Genomic DNA, 13,769 nt, shown 5'->3' with positions numbered 1-13,769 from the left:
TGTAAGAAAGTAAATTGTTAGTAACTGATACATTAATTAGTCATTTGAATAAAATGTTCTTTAATACAGAAAAAAATATTTACAACTGGTTTGATGTCTGAGGTCATCAGTTGTGGAATCATTCTGTCCTTGTCCTTTTTTCCACTTTAACACTTTCAGCTTTGTATACTTTTGGTAATTAATTAATATTACATGTATATAGCCTGGAATCTAGAGCCACACCACTGTGCCAGCCTCTCTCTTCACATGGCGCTGTTGCCTCCTGTGAGATTCCTGACACCCCTCCCCCACCCATCACCTTCACTCAATACCAGGTTGAGATGCAAATGAGGAGACTTCACTCAGGCAAGTCTGCTGGACCAGACGGAGTGAGTCCCCTCGTCCTCAAGACCTGTGCCCCCCAGCTGTGTGGAGTCTTTCATAAACTGTTTATGCTGAGTCTGAGTCTGCAGAGGGTCCCAGTGATGTGGAAGACATCATGCCTCGTCCCTGTACCAAAGACGCCACGTCCCAGTGGCCCCCAGGATTATAGGCCCGTGGCATTGACCTCCCACATCATGAAGACCCTGGAAAGGCTCATCCTGGACCAGCTGCGACCCATAGTAAGACCACATCTGGATCCCCTTCAGTTCGCTTATCAGCCTCGTCTCGGAACTGAGGACGCCATCATCTACCTGCTCAATCGTGTCTACACCCATCTGGACCAGCCGGCGAGCACTGTGAGGGTCATGTTTTTTGACTTTTCCAGTGCTTTCAACACCATCAGGCCGACCCTCCTGGGTGATAAGTTAGCAGTGATGCAGGTGGATGCTTCTCTGGTGTCCTGGATTGTTGATTACCTGACAGGAAGACCACAATATGTACGTCTCCCACAGTGTGTGTCTGACAAGGTGATCAGCAACACAGGGGCACCACAGGGGACTGTCCTCTCCCCCTTCCTCTTCACCCTCTACACCACAGACTTCAGCCACTGCACAGAGACCTGCCATCTTCAGAAGTTTTCTGATGACTCTGCGGTGGTTGGATGCATCAGCAGGGATGATGAGACAGAGTACCGGGCTGTGGTCGACTCCTTTGTCACATGGTGTGAGCAGAATCATCTGCAGCTCAATGTGGCAAAGACCAAGGAACTGATCGTGGACTTCAGGAAGACCAGGAAACACTTGACCCCTGTTTCAATCCAGGGGGTCAGTGTTGACATTGTGGAGGACTATAAATACCTTGGAGTACACATTGACAATAAACTGGACTGGGCTAAAAACACCACAGCACTTTGCAGGAAGGGCCAGAGTCGTCTCTATTTTTTGAGGCGACTGAGGTCCTTCAACATCTGCCAGAAAATGCTGAGGATTTTCTACGAGTCTGTTGTGGCCAGTGCGATCCTCTATGCTGTTGCATGCTGGGGGAGCAGGCTGAGGGTCGCAGATGCCAACAGACTCTATAAACTAATCCGTAAGGCCAGCAATCTTGTGGGGATGGAGCTGGACTCCCTCAAGGTGGTGTCGGAGAGGCGAATGCTGTCCAAGATAAAGACAATGTTGGATAACACCTCCCACCCACTCCATGACATGCTGGTCAGTCACAGGAGCACGTTCAGTGAGAGACTGAGATTACCGAAAAGCACCACTGAACGACACAGGAAATCTTTCCTGCCTGTGGCCATCTCCCTGTACAACGCATCCACTTAACACAGTTTGCTGCTACAACTACACATGTTTCTTTTCCAGCTATTTATTTATGAGTGACTTATGTATGTATGTATATATATGTATATATTGTACTATTCTTAGTTAGCGTATTGTCTGTCTTGTCTTAATGTTGGTTTATAATGGAGCACTGTAACAAAAAATAATTTCCCCCAGGGATCAATAAAGTATTCTGATTCTGATTCTGATATATGTTTTTTCTTTGCCGCACAGGCGTCCCCTCTGCTCCTGGCCATGTTGTTGCTACTAGGAACACCAAGTCATCTGTGTTTGTGCAGTGGGAGGCCCCCAAACACCTGAAACACCTCATGGGATATTACATCGACGGCCGTGTCGTTGGAGCCAAGGAGTGGTTTGCATGCAACCATAAACCCTTCAAACATACCAGGTAAGAGGGACAAAAATGTTACACGATGGTCTTACTGTGATTCAGATGTTTCAAATGACACCAGTTTGGCAAAACACGAGTTTTTGCTTCTCAGCCTTTTGAACAAGAAGGAAAAAAAGAATTTAATGAATATAAATAAAGTGTCTCCTCTAGAGGAGTGTTACACAGGAGTGCAGTAACTCCACAGCACACAGAGAGCTCAGTCTGAGAGTCCCTGAGCAATGTGTCAGGTTTAATATAAGGCAAAGGCAGGTTGTGGAGTCATGGATAAATGATGATGATTTCAACAATTTTCTAGCTTGTTTTATACTTTATTCTGCAGTATTCCCAATATCAGCTGACTTTCTCAAATCTGAAGATAAACTCACGATGGCTTTTGTGAGTGGAGCTCACAAAAAATAGTTTAGCCAGAATAACAATATGTACATAGAAATATCCGATGTGGGCACTGGTTTAGCTCAATAGGTGAGCAGGTGACCACACGCCCTGTGACCAGAAGAAGCGAGCGAGCTTTGAGTCCGAGCTGTGGCCCTTTGCCGTGTGTCTTCCCCTCTCTCACTCTCTCCCCACTTTCCTGTCCATCTTTCACTGTCACTGTTCAATAAAGACAAATGCCCCCCCCCCCCCCCCCCAAAATAATATTTAAAAAAAGAAATATATAGAAACAAGAGGAAAGACTTCAAGAGGTTTTATATGTATTTGATTTAAAAAATGAGTGTGTGCGTGCCTCAGGTTTGTGGTGCACGGCCTGATCCCAGGGGAGACCTATGTGTTCCGTGTCCAAGCTGTCAACCTCTTTGGCCTCAGTGAGGAGTCACAGGAGTCCTCTCCCATTGCTGTGGAGCCTGCACTCGGTAAGAGTATTATCAAGTTCATGATTGCGATTTATATGCTGCCTCTGAAAAGTTAAAACGCTCTTTGAAACTGTCATTTTTTTCAAAGAAATGTACATTTCTTTGAAAAAATAGAGGAATACATTGGAGAATGTATAATTTAAGAGAAATGGTGTTTCTTAAGATTACCAGAGTCCTTGAACCAACGTGATGCTCAGTGTGATTCATTTCATTATTCTGTGCAGGCAAGGGGGCTGAGTATGGTATGTATTCAATAGCTGTGTTTACTTTTGTCCCCCCCTTACTTACCCACAGCTTTCTCTTTATCCACCTTTCACTTTACATTATTGTGTTTTGATCACACAGAGACGTATTTTTAACAGGACTCTACAAAACACTTCACACTTCAAAGTCTGACAGTTACTCAGCACAAGAGTTGAAAACTTTACGATAAAACTTTGCAGGCTGCTCAGTGAAGTGTGAGAAAGTGCATGACAGGCTCACATGCAGCCGATCACAGTCATCGTTTCCTAGATTGATTAAAAAATGTTGAACTTTGAAAGACGTTATGTAAGATGATGTCATACAAAGTTTAAATATGAAGCTTCATTAAATGTGAAACTTTGTAATTTAGCAACTCCCAGCTCTCCCTTTGGGATCACCATGCTGAGTTCTGATGGTTCCTCCATAACTGTGGCCTGGAAGAGTCCCAAACACTGTGGTGGCTCCAAGGTTAACGCTTACTACATTGATAAGCGGGACGCTGACACTTTAGTCTGGAAGGAGGTCAACCTAAACGCTGTCACAGAAAGAATGTGCACTGTGAGTAATCAGACACAAGATTAAGATTTTCTTTCTTAAAGTTTTCTTTTCTTGTACTTGATAAAGCTAAATTTGATTAATTTACATTTACTCACTTTATTATTACTACTTTATTCATTCATTTGATGATTGTGCCACACGTTATTTTAGGTGGAAAATCTGAAGGAGGGAACTTTTTACGAGTTCAGGGTCACTGCTGGTAACATGGCTGGTGTTGGTCTACCATCTGCTGCCAGCGTTCCAATGAAATGTGAAGCTTGGACCATGGAAGAGCCAGGTACAGGATTGTCCATGTGACTTTATTCTGTAGAGTTATCTCTGCATCTCACAGTGAGTATGGCAGCTGTTGTTTTGACAGAGGCAAATTCACCAAAATGCCTGTTGAACTCCTGCAAATGTATCAATAAAATGAGCATCCAAGGCTTTTAAAATGTATTAAAGGTTAAAAAAAAAACATTTGAATTCCAGCCCAAAAAATAAAAATAAAAAACTTAACTGATAAAAATGTCAGTTAAGTTGCGTTGACTCCAGTTCAACTACAGCTCGTGCGTCGTGTGTTCTTTCTGGAACTGATGATGTTTCTGTAAATTCAAGGCCCAGCCTATGACTTGAGCTTCAGTGAGGTCAGAAGCCACTCTCTGGTCATCCTGTGGAGGGCTCCCATTTATACTGGAGCAAGTGCTGTCACTGGATACTTTGTGGACATGGCTAAGAAGGGCTCATCAGAGTTCGTCACTGTGAATCAGGAAGCTGTGAGCCACCGTTACCTGCAGGTAGCAAATCTGGTGCATCATGCATATTCCAACAAATGGCCAACCCTCTTTCCACACCCAAGTCACACTCTCCATGTGATGATATTTCCCTGGTTTTCGTAGGTGACTGGACTGGAGGAAGGTGAAAGCTATGTGTTCAGAGTCCGTGCTGTCAATGCACACGGTGTTGGAAAACCTTCCCAGTTGTCAGAGCCGGTCTGTGCTAAAGCTATTCCAGGTGATGAAAACAAACTGAACGTGTGCAGCCAGCTCTGCACTTTATCCTTTATATTGGCAAAACATTCAGAGACATGTGAGACGACAGCATGATAATTGTCTTTTATTAAAATACTTAGACATCGTATGAGCAGACATAAAACACAAAATCACTGATAATTACAGTTAAGCATTTTTAAGTAGAGAACTTTAGCATTCACTAGAGATATCAAATTTCATATACAAATGAAAACTTATGTGTGGTATCACAGTATTTTGGGAATTTCTCTCACACAGTCTAAACATAGAGGCTGTAGTGCTTTCATGTAGTTTACTTTTTTCATTTCTACAGACACATAGTAATGCTTTCTTCCTTACTTTGTAATATTTGACATATCATTGAAAAGATGTGTACACACTTTGGAAGGTGAATATCTTTGATCACTTCTCCCTGCAAACACATGCAAATTACTGCAATGCAAATTGAATTTGTTCATATCATGATTATCAGTTTAATTTATGACACTAAGTTTAGAATTAAAACCACACAGATTATCTGACTATTATCTGATTATTTATGACAGCGAGTATTTTATTTTTGTTATTACTCACTGGAGAGTTTCACGTGTAATTTGCAGGCACAAAGGAGATTGTGGCTGGTGTGGATGAGGAGACTGGAGATGTCTTCCTGTCTCTTGAGGCCTGTGAAATCTGCGAGACGTCCAAGTTTGTGTGGTCGAAGAACTACAAACTCATCAGTGACTGTCCCAGAGTGGCTGTCACAACTAAAGGCAGAACGTAAGCTTGATCTTTGAGCTTTGACTTTGTTCTGTGTCCTTCGTTTGTGACAGCGGGACGAATCTAATGAATCATTCAGTAAATACACCAGCGCAAACAATGAGCTTCTCCCTCGGGGCCTGAACTAGTTTGCTTTGTCATCTTGCTTCGGTGAACTCAAAATGAAAACATGAAACACAGCCGGATCAAGTTTTTATGTTTCCATTCAAAAAGCTAATAGTTCATTCAAGTGTTTTCTAAAAAAGCTCATTATTGGCCACTTTTTTGCATTTTTTTCTGGCCAAAAAGTCACAGGTGATTGTATTGCCTTAGCATTTAATGGGAATTTACTGATTTAAGTTTAAAGTAAAAAAAAGTTTGACTGACCAAAATGTACCAGAATATTTTTAATAAGAGTATGAGGAAATAGTGAGGACTATACCATTAGGATATGTAACATGACACTGTAACAAACCCACTGTTTTAAATAACAGCAAATTTGAATGGAAATTAAATTTATAGTAAGAATTAAGTGACTTGTGAAAGAATTTTTGTTTGACACCCTGTTGAATCCCAGTTGAAAACTGCTTTAAATGTCCTGACTGTAATGGATCTTACCTTTATTTCACAGGTCCAGACTTACTTTCACTAACCCTGATAAAGATGATTTGGGCAAATACTCTGTCATCGTCACTGACACAGATGGAGTCTCTGCCAGCCATACTCTCACTGAGGATGGTCAGTCATGTCTACAAGTTGCTCTATATGTCAAAAGCAGTCATAAAAACATCAGATTTCATAATTCAGAGCCCCTTAGTTCTTCTCGCTCCGAATTGTTTCTTTATGAGTATATTTGTTTTCTTGAATCTTTCCCGCAGCCCTGAACACTATGTTGGAGCTCAGCTATGCCATCAGACATCCGAGTGAGTGTTGTGCCTCCCCATCAAACCCATTTACATCCAGTTTGTTTCTTACTAATTTAATTTTTAAATGTCTTTTTCTTTTTCAGTTGTTCCTCTGAAACATGGTCTGAACTATGAGGTTCTGGAGAAAGGACACGTGCGATTCTGGTTGCAGGCAGTCAAACTTTCACCATCTGTGTCCTATAGATTCATTGTCAATGACAAAGAAGTCACGAGTGGGGAGGTAAGGTGTCGACCTTTCAGAAATGAGTGAGTGTGAAATCTAATTATGAGTGAGTTGTATGTCTTCTCTTCTGTGTCTCTTCAGTCCTAATAGAAAAATACAATCACACATTTTGAATTCTTGATTCTGTTCATCTGGACGTAGCGTTCTCAGTGGGAGAAGCGTTTCGTCAGTCATCCCACTGTCCTTTCTCCCATCAAAAATGCTACATGCAGATGAACAGAATCAACTTTTGGGGATTTTCTTACCTGAATGATTGAACATTCCCACGCATCGAGATATTTTGAACTCTTGCTTTTAGGACATTGAATTCTTATTAGTCATTAAGCATCCTCTATTTTGATTTTAGTTGTTTGAGTTTGATTATTTAGAGTTTAGTTTATCACTTTCATGATTTTATTCTTTTAGTAATGTCTCCATGTTTAGTCTTAAGTTCTTACTATCTTTGTAATATGGTTTCTGTTAATCTTTAATATTTTTTATGTTTCTGACACTTTGTGTAGCCTTTAGCCTTCCCAGTGTCTGTGTGTATCTGGTCAAGTTGTCTCCTCTGTTAGGTGTTCTCTGTTTGGGTGTTTTATTTTGTTTTATTTTGATAGTCATTTATGTCTCGTGTTGTATTTTGTTTCACTTCCCCTGTATTATTGTCTTTGATTGGTTTCAGCTGTTTTCTGTTACCCAGGTGTTTTCACTCATCCCTGATTGCCCTCTGTGTCTGCATGTAACTGGTAAATGGTTCTTATATAGGGCATTTCTATTGTACCCGAGGACTCGAAACGCTTTCTACAGCATGTCTAATTCACCTATTCACACACACACATTTAAACACGCACTACATCTAAGTGCTTTTTCTCTGACATTCACAATTCACGCATCGAGAGCAGCTCAAGGTTCCACATCTTTGGCATGAAGACTAGAACGGCCACGGATCGATTAGTGGATGACCTGTTCATGAGCTACAGCCGCCCTGTGTGTATTTAAAGCCTTAGTTTGGGTGTGTTTACTTGTCATGTCATATTTCCCTTTCTGTTTCCTGGAATGTTTCTTCTGGTTTCCTGGATTTAGTTACTTTGCATCTTGTATTATTTAACTTCAGTTTGCATCTAAGTTGGATTTCATCAGCTAAATCAGCAGCTGGCCTTTTGTTTCATCGAGTCTACATCTGAAGTTTGCCTTTTGGACTTTCATTCTACACATTCCATTACATGACATAAATATGAAGTTGAGGACTTAAGAGTAAAACTTCCTGCATTTCTTGTTCTCCTTTTTCCCAGCTTTGGTTCACATCATTCTTGAACTGATATGATCTCAAACAGCATTCAGTCAGAAAAACCCAACCAGACAAACACACAAACATCATTCTTGCCAAGCAGTCAGCTCAGGCTCACTTCATTTTTATTCTTTAGTTTCATTCAAAATAAAATGTTTCCACATGATAATATGACTACTAAGAAAAGTAAAGTTTAGCTAAATATGTAAAGGAACCCATATGTAACTTGAACAAAGACAAGGAAACTTTACAAATCTTTTATTATATTATTCTAGTTTCTTAAAAGCAGAACAGATACTGTAAAGTAGTCTTTTCTTTTTTACAAATGAGTGGCAAAAGTATTTAAACACATTGAAATTCTCATAGTTTAATATTTTCATCATTTTATTCCTCTTAGGGACAGAAGATCAGTCACGATGTGGCCACTGGAATCATCCAGATGACAGTGGATCATTTCACCAGAGCCAATGAGGGCACATATACTGTTCAGATCCATGATGGCAAGGCCAAAACCCAGAGCTCCCTGGTCCTGGTCGGAGATGGTGAGAGTTTTCCATCTCTCACATAGAAGTCCATATAACTCGTGTTGGAATACTACTTTGGAAACTTATAAAAACCTCTGTTTCTCTGATTGCACCAACCAAAAGGGCAGCACAGCGAGCATTTCATCTGTGTCTGTTTTTTACTCATTCAGTGTTCAAGGCTGCTCTGAAGGAGGCTGAGTTTCAGAGGAAAGAGCACATTAGGAAGCAAGGTATGAATATTTTTGATGACTTTGGCACAAGTAGTAAGCAAGTTTGAGTAAAATAATGGATTTAGAGATGTGTGCGGCCTTAATTTATGTCATTCATGTGGTTCTTTGTTCTTGTCCTTGTAGGCCCACATTTCTCTGAGTATCTATATTTTACTGTCACCGAGGATTGTACTGTTATGCTCGTCTGCAAGGTAACAAAACCACGTAATTATGTAGGATTTCCTGTAACTCTGAACCACATGTCAGATGTGCTTTCCACATGTTCATTGATTCTGTTTCACTTCTTATTGCTTTGCTTTCTTGTAAAAACAAAATCCTTTAATCTTTGTACTTGTCAGGTGGCTAATGTGAAGAAGGAGTCAACTTTACACTGGTACAAAGACGATGAGGAGATTGTTCCAGATACTCCCCCCAATGTCATGTCTGGATCCTGTGCTCTTCCCCTCCCACTGGTAACATCTGCACAATCCACACTGAAAAATATAATGTAATATAAAATAACCTTGTTTTTATTCAGTTCTCCAGAAAAGATCATGGTGTTTACAAGGCAGTACTCAGTGACGACAGAGGAAAGGACACATCTGTGTTTGACATTTCAGGCAAAGGTAAATTTTTAGTGTTGTGATGGGTCAGCTATTAGCTCTTGGTATTGTCATATTAGGTTTCTGTACCGTATTCATTGTGTCGTTTTTCCCACTTTGATTTCCAGTGTTTGATGACATCATCAATGCCATCGCCCAGATCGCTGGTAGGTTGGATCAGCTAACTTACACAGCATCTCAAACTGTTAAAATATCTTTGCTGCATAGGCCAGTGTATGTATGTATATGTGTATGTATATATATATATATATATATATATATATATATATATATATATATATATATATATATATACATATACATACATATATATATGTATGTATATGTGTATATATATGTATGTATATGTGTATATATATGTATGTATATGTGTATATATATGTATGTATATATGTATGTATATATGTATATATATATATACATATATATATATATATATATATATATATATATATATATATATATATATATATATATATATATATATATACATATACTAGAAGTGCCTTTCTTAAGAAAAGTCCAGTGGAAAAGCTGCACCAAAGTCAGCTGCAACAGTACTGCTGCAGTTTGATGCTGACAGAGCTGGAAACTGGTTCAGAAGGATAAAGTACGTGTACATGTTAACCTGGAAACAATTCTGAGAACCCCAGCTTTTCTCTAAATACACAAATTTACATTAAGTCTGCTTTGGCTAAGAGACGAGGCTGTGATGACATTCTGAAGTCATTTCCCTATTGTTGGTGCCTGTGCGTTTCATGGTGGTTGTCTTTAGGTGCATCTGCTTCTGAGCTGGTGTTGCAGTGTACTCCAGAGGGCATCAGACTGCAGTGCTACATGAACTACTATACAGAGGAGATGAAAACCATCTGGAAGCACAAGTACAGTCGTGAATTTAAATATTTTAGATTATTCAAATATCTCTTTTTAGTTTATCATTTTAAGGTTTAGCTATTTTACTTTTTGAGATATTTTGTTTTACTGTTTATATGGAACAAAAGTTCATTATTCACAGACACTTATAGGCAGTCTGTGAGCTTACCCAGGCTGCTGCATGTGAGACAGCATTGAATCATAACATCTTTTGAAACAAATTTTCTATGAAACACTTCAAACACAGATGTTTTGAGTAGTTCTGTGGGTGGCTCAGTTAGCAAAAGGAGATGTCATGCAAATGTGTCACTTGTGGGGTTTGTTTGTGTCCAACTTTGATCAGGAGTGTTTAATATTGTAGAGAAGCACTGCTAGTTTTTAAAGGGGTGTAAAAGCACACAGACATTATGCCTTAGAGTCACTATATCTCACATTTGAAAGCAGCCTACGAAATGTCTGTGTTTGTTTTTTCACTCTGTATGAATTAATAACGAAGTTTTGAGATCCATGATGTAAACCCGCAGGGAGAATAAGATTGCCTCCTCTGAGAAGATGAGGATTGGCGGTACAGCTGAGATGGCCTGGATGCAGATCTGCGATCCGTCCGATAAGGAGAAGGGTCATTACTCCATGGAGATCTCAGATGGCGTCAAGACCCACACCCGGACTTTTGACCTCTCTGGACAAGGTAAAAACCTCCATCTGTGCCACCATTTGTTTTCATTACAGTTTTTCTCTTTTGCTGTGATTGTCTTATTTATTTGTCTATTTATTTTGGAGTTTCTAAGATGTGAAACCTTTTGTCTTTGAAAAATTGACTCCATTGTAATCATTTGTTTTGTAGCATATACAGATGCCTATGAGGAGTACCTAAGACTTAAGTAAGTGTTTTGATGTTACAAGTTTGTAGACATGCGGTTTTAATCATGTCAAATTTTAATCAAATCGAATTTCCTCTTCGTCTTTTAGGGCGGCTGCCTTCGCTGAGAAGAGTGAGTATTTCACAACTTGTATTGAGACAGTTTGAGAGAGATTCCTCATGTATCTTTCAATAAAGGTACATTGGTTAATTATTTTTTAAGCTGTTTATACTATGCGCACATCTTACAAGGACAAAAAATTGATAATCACAAGTGCCCTCGACAGCTCTTTAAGCATTCTGAAAATTTTCACAGGAATTTGTGGGCAAGGTATTTTATTTTAAAGGCAAAGTAGAAATGAATGTCTTACTCATTCTTCCTCTTCCTCCCCCTGAACATCTCAGACTTGATCTACTAGTGCACAATAACAACACTACACAATAAATGTAAAAAGACAGATTGCTGTAGTTTTAAGATCTTTGATTTCTAAGTCTGGGAGTGAAAAGTGACTTTTTCTTTTTCTGTTCAGACCGTGGTAGAGTGGTTGGTGGTCTACCTGATGTGGTCACCATTATGGAGGAGAAGGTAAACATTTTCCAAACTCGGCAATCAACGTCTCTTTTCACAGAGGGAGAAAAGACACGTTGTGGAAGATGATGCTTGAGTAATGATTAAATGCAGAGTGGTGGATAAACACAGAGAGTGAAAAGAGGGGTGGGCAAGTTCAGGCCTCGAGGGCCGGTGTCCTGCAGGTTTTAGATCTCACACCTGAATCACATGATTAGTTCTTTACCTGGAGAACTTCAGGACATGTTGAGGAGCTAATTTAGCCATTTGAATCAGCTGTGTTGGTTCAATGACACATCTAAAACCTGCAGGGACACCAGCCCAGGAAGCCTGGAGTTGCCCACCCCTGTGTTACACCATAGTCTGAGATGTACTGCTGCGTACAGTATTGATAACAGTATTGACAAAACACTTCTTTGGATGGCTTTTGTTCAGATGTCATGCCTCAATTCATATTTAGTCTGCAGTTTAAGGTTCATTCTAAAAATGTTTAAAAAGAAATGCCAACTTCAACTTCAAATTGTGGGTCAGAGTTAATAATAAATAAATACTATAATGTCTGACCTCATTATGTCAAGTGATTACAACAATTTTCATTAGTTTAATAAACACATGAATAAATAAATCTTTGTGTAAGAATGTAACAAACCTAAAATATGAATCGTATTCTGTGAATATATTTTGATTTGAGTTGACTGTTGGTCCTTTCTAGTCCCTGAGCCTCACCTGCACCGTGTGGGGCGAGCCTACTCCTGAGGTCACCTGGTTCAAGAACGAGCAGGAAGTCGCTTCCACTGAGCACACCAGGGTCATGTTTGACGGTGGCAAGTTTGCCAGCCTCGTCATTAACAAAGTCACCCCCGAAGACTCCGGAAAGTACAGCATCAATGTACGGAACAAGTATGGTGGTGAGTTTGTGGAAATCACTGTCAGCGTCTACAGGCACGGAGAGAAGATCCCTGAGCCCAAACTGGGGCAGGCCAAAGCAGCCGCCACCACGCCTGTGCTGCCAAAGTCCCCAGCTCCCCCTTCCAAGACCCCAACCCCCACCCCTTCTAAAACCCAGACCCCAGCGCCATCCATGAAGAGCCCAACTCCAGCCTCCACCCCAATCTCCAAGTCTCCAACCCCTACCCCGAAGTCTCCTACTCCACCACGCAGTGTTAAGTCTCCAACCCCACCCAGATTCATGAAGTCTCCAACTCCACCCAGGAAGTAGAATGTGGGGGTTAATGTTCGCTGTTAGCAACACTGATTTATAAGCATTAGTGTGAAACAATGAGCTCTTACTTTAAAGTTTATTTAGATTTAGATAACGTCAAAGTCCCACTTCAAAAACTGCTGCTTACTCTGGACTACACCTCACAGTCATGTATGGGCCATCATATGTCTTTAAAGTGGTTCCTTTTAACACAAGAAAAACACTGAGAAACATAAAATGTCCGTGTATATTCATTACAAAGTTTTAAAGGCTGCACCTTCCACTATGCAATGTCAGTGAAATGCCTGCAACAAATTGTGGATGTCAAAGGATATTTATGCTCTATTACAACTTGGGTATTAGTGACACAAAAAAGTAAGTCAGTGAACTGTCTTACAAAGAGATAAGCAGAGTTTTAGAGGACAAAATTAAAGAAATTAGTAAATATTTTAGGTTTAAGCTCCAGTTTCAGTGCTTTAATCTTAATCTTCTCTGTTACTGTGTTTCCCTACATTTAGCACTTATGTCAAAGAGTGTGATATTATACAAAACAAAGCAAATAATATCAAAACCTACAAAAATAAGATCCAAGTTGTAATACACCAGTATCAAAGTGGATGAGCTGGGAGTCAGCAGGTACAGATGTGGGGTAATGTTAGTACCTGGGTGAAAATGCAAATACCAGGTTACTGTGTTTGTGCTCCAGCCATTCTTCTCCCAGGGTTAGTTTGTCTGTGAACAAAAACATTCACAGCCCTTGTCTCTGTACCTGAGAGGCTCTTCTGTCTGTGACACATTATGTCTTCCTCCCCAGTGCTTTGTGATGGCAATAAACTTTACTTCTCAACCTACTTTTGTTGTCTTTGTCAGTAGTCACTGCTACACCTCACCCTAGAAGACGTAACTCAAATCCTTCGGCTACAGTTAATGAAGCCAAAAGTAAAAATGTGCACTTGCAGCCAGACTCCAAGGGACTGCATGACAACTTGGGAGACAAGCCAA

At 40.1% G+C, this 13,769-nt stretch overlaps 1 protein-coding gene across 9 annotated transcripts in view; it reads left to right on the top strand.

The window, feature by feature from the left end:
• The window catches only part of myom2a (myomesin 2a), a 48,308-nt gene extending 34,690 nt beyond the window's left edge, over positions 1 to 13,618 (top strand). For all 9 annotated transcript variants that reach the window (XM_080303243.1, XM_080303245.1, XM_080303246.1 and 6 more), the window contains 22 exons: positions 1,920 to 2,094; positions 2,827 to 2,948; positions 3,562 to 3,749; positions 3,900 to 4,026; positions 4,344 to 4,522; positions 4,625 to 4,739; positions 5,356 to 5,515; positions 6,126 to 6,232; positions 6,373 to 6,417; positions 6,504 to 6,640; positions 8,308 to 8,452; positions 8,605 to 8,664; positions 8,788 to 8,855; positions 9,003 to 9,116; positions 9,182 to 9,269; positions 9,374 to 9,412; positions 10,042 to 10,147; positions 10,664 to 10,827; positions 10,984 to 11,020; positions 11,109 to 11,131; positions 11,529 to 11,584; positions 12,279 to 13,618. In XM_080303243.1, coding sequence (XP_080159369.1) covers positions 1,920 to 2,094; positions 2,827 to 2,948; positions 3,562 to 3,749; positions 3,900 to 4,026; positions 4,344 to 4,522; positions 4,625 to 4,739; positions 5,356 to 5,515; positions 6,126 to 6,232; positions 6,373 to 6,417; positions 6,504 to 6,640; positions 8,308 to 8,452; positions 8,605 to 8,664; positions 8,788 to 8,855; positions 9,003 to 9,116; positions 9,182 to 9,269; positions 9,374 to 9,412; positions 10,042 to 10,147; positions 10,664 to 10,827; positions 10,984 to 11,020; positions 11,109 to 11,131; positions 11,529 to 11,584; positions 12,279 to 12,785 — 2,762 coding nt within the window. In that variant the 3' untranslated portion in view covers positions 12,786 to 13,618. The remainder of the gene's footprint in view (positions 1 to 1,919; positions 2,095 to 2,826; positions 2,949 to 3,561; positions 3,750 to 3,899; positions 4,027 to 4,343; positions 4,523 to 4,624; positions 4,740 to 5,355; positions 5,516 to 6,125; positions 6,233 to 6,372; positions 6,418 to 6,503; positions 6,641 to 8,307; positions 8,453 to 8,604; positions 8,665 to 8,787; positions 8,856 to 9,002; positions 9,117 to 9,181; positions 9,270 to 9,373; positions 9,413 to 10,041; positions 10,148 to 10,663; positions 10,828 to 10,983; positions 11,021 to 11,108; positions 11,132 to 11,528; positions 11,585 to 12,278) is intronic.
• Positions 13,619 to 13,769: the final 151 nt, after the last annotated feature.

Source organism: Astatotilapia calliptera, chromosome 6 (assembly GCF_964374335.1).
Source record: "Astatotilapia calliptera chromosome 6, fAstCal68.1, whole genome shotgun sequence".
Taxonomy (NCBI): Eukaryota; Metazoa; Chordata; class Actinopteri; order Cichliformes; family Cichlidae; genus Astatotilapia; species Astatotilapia calliptera.
The sequence above is the reverse complement of the archived record's forward strand: the minus strand, read 5'-3'. Positions and strand labels throughout refer to the sequence as shown.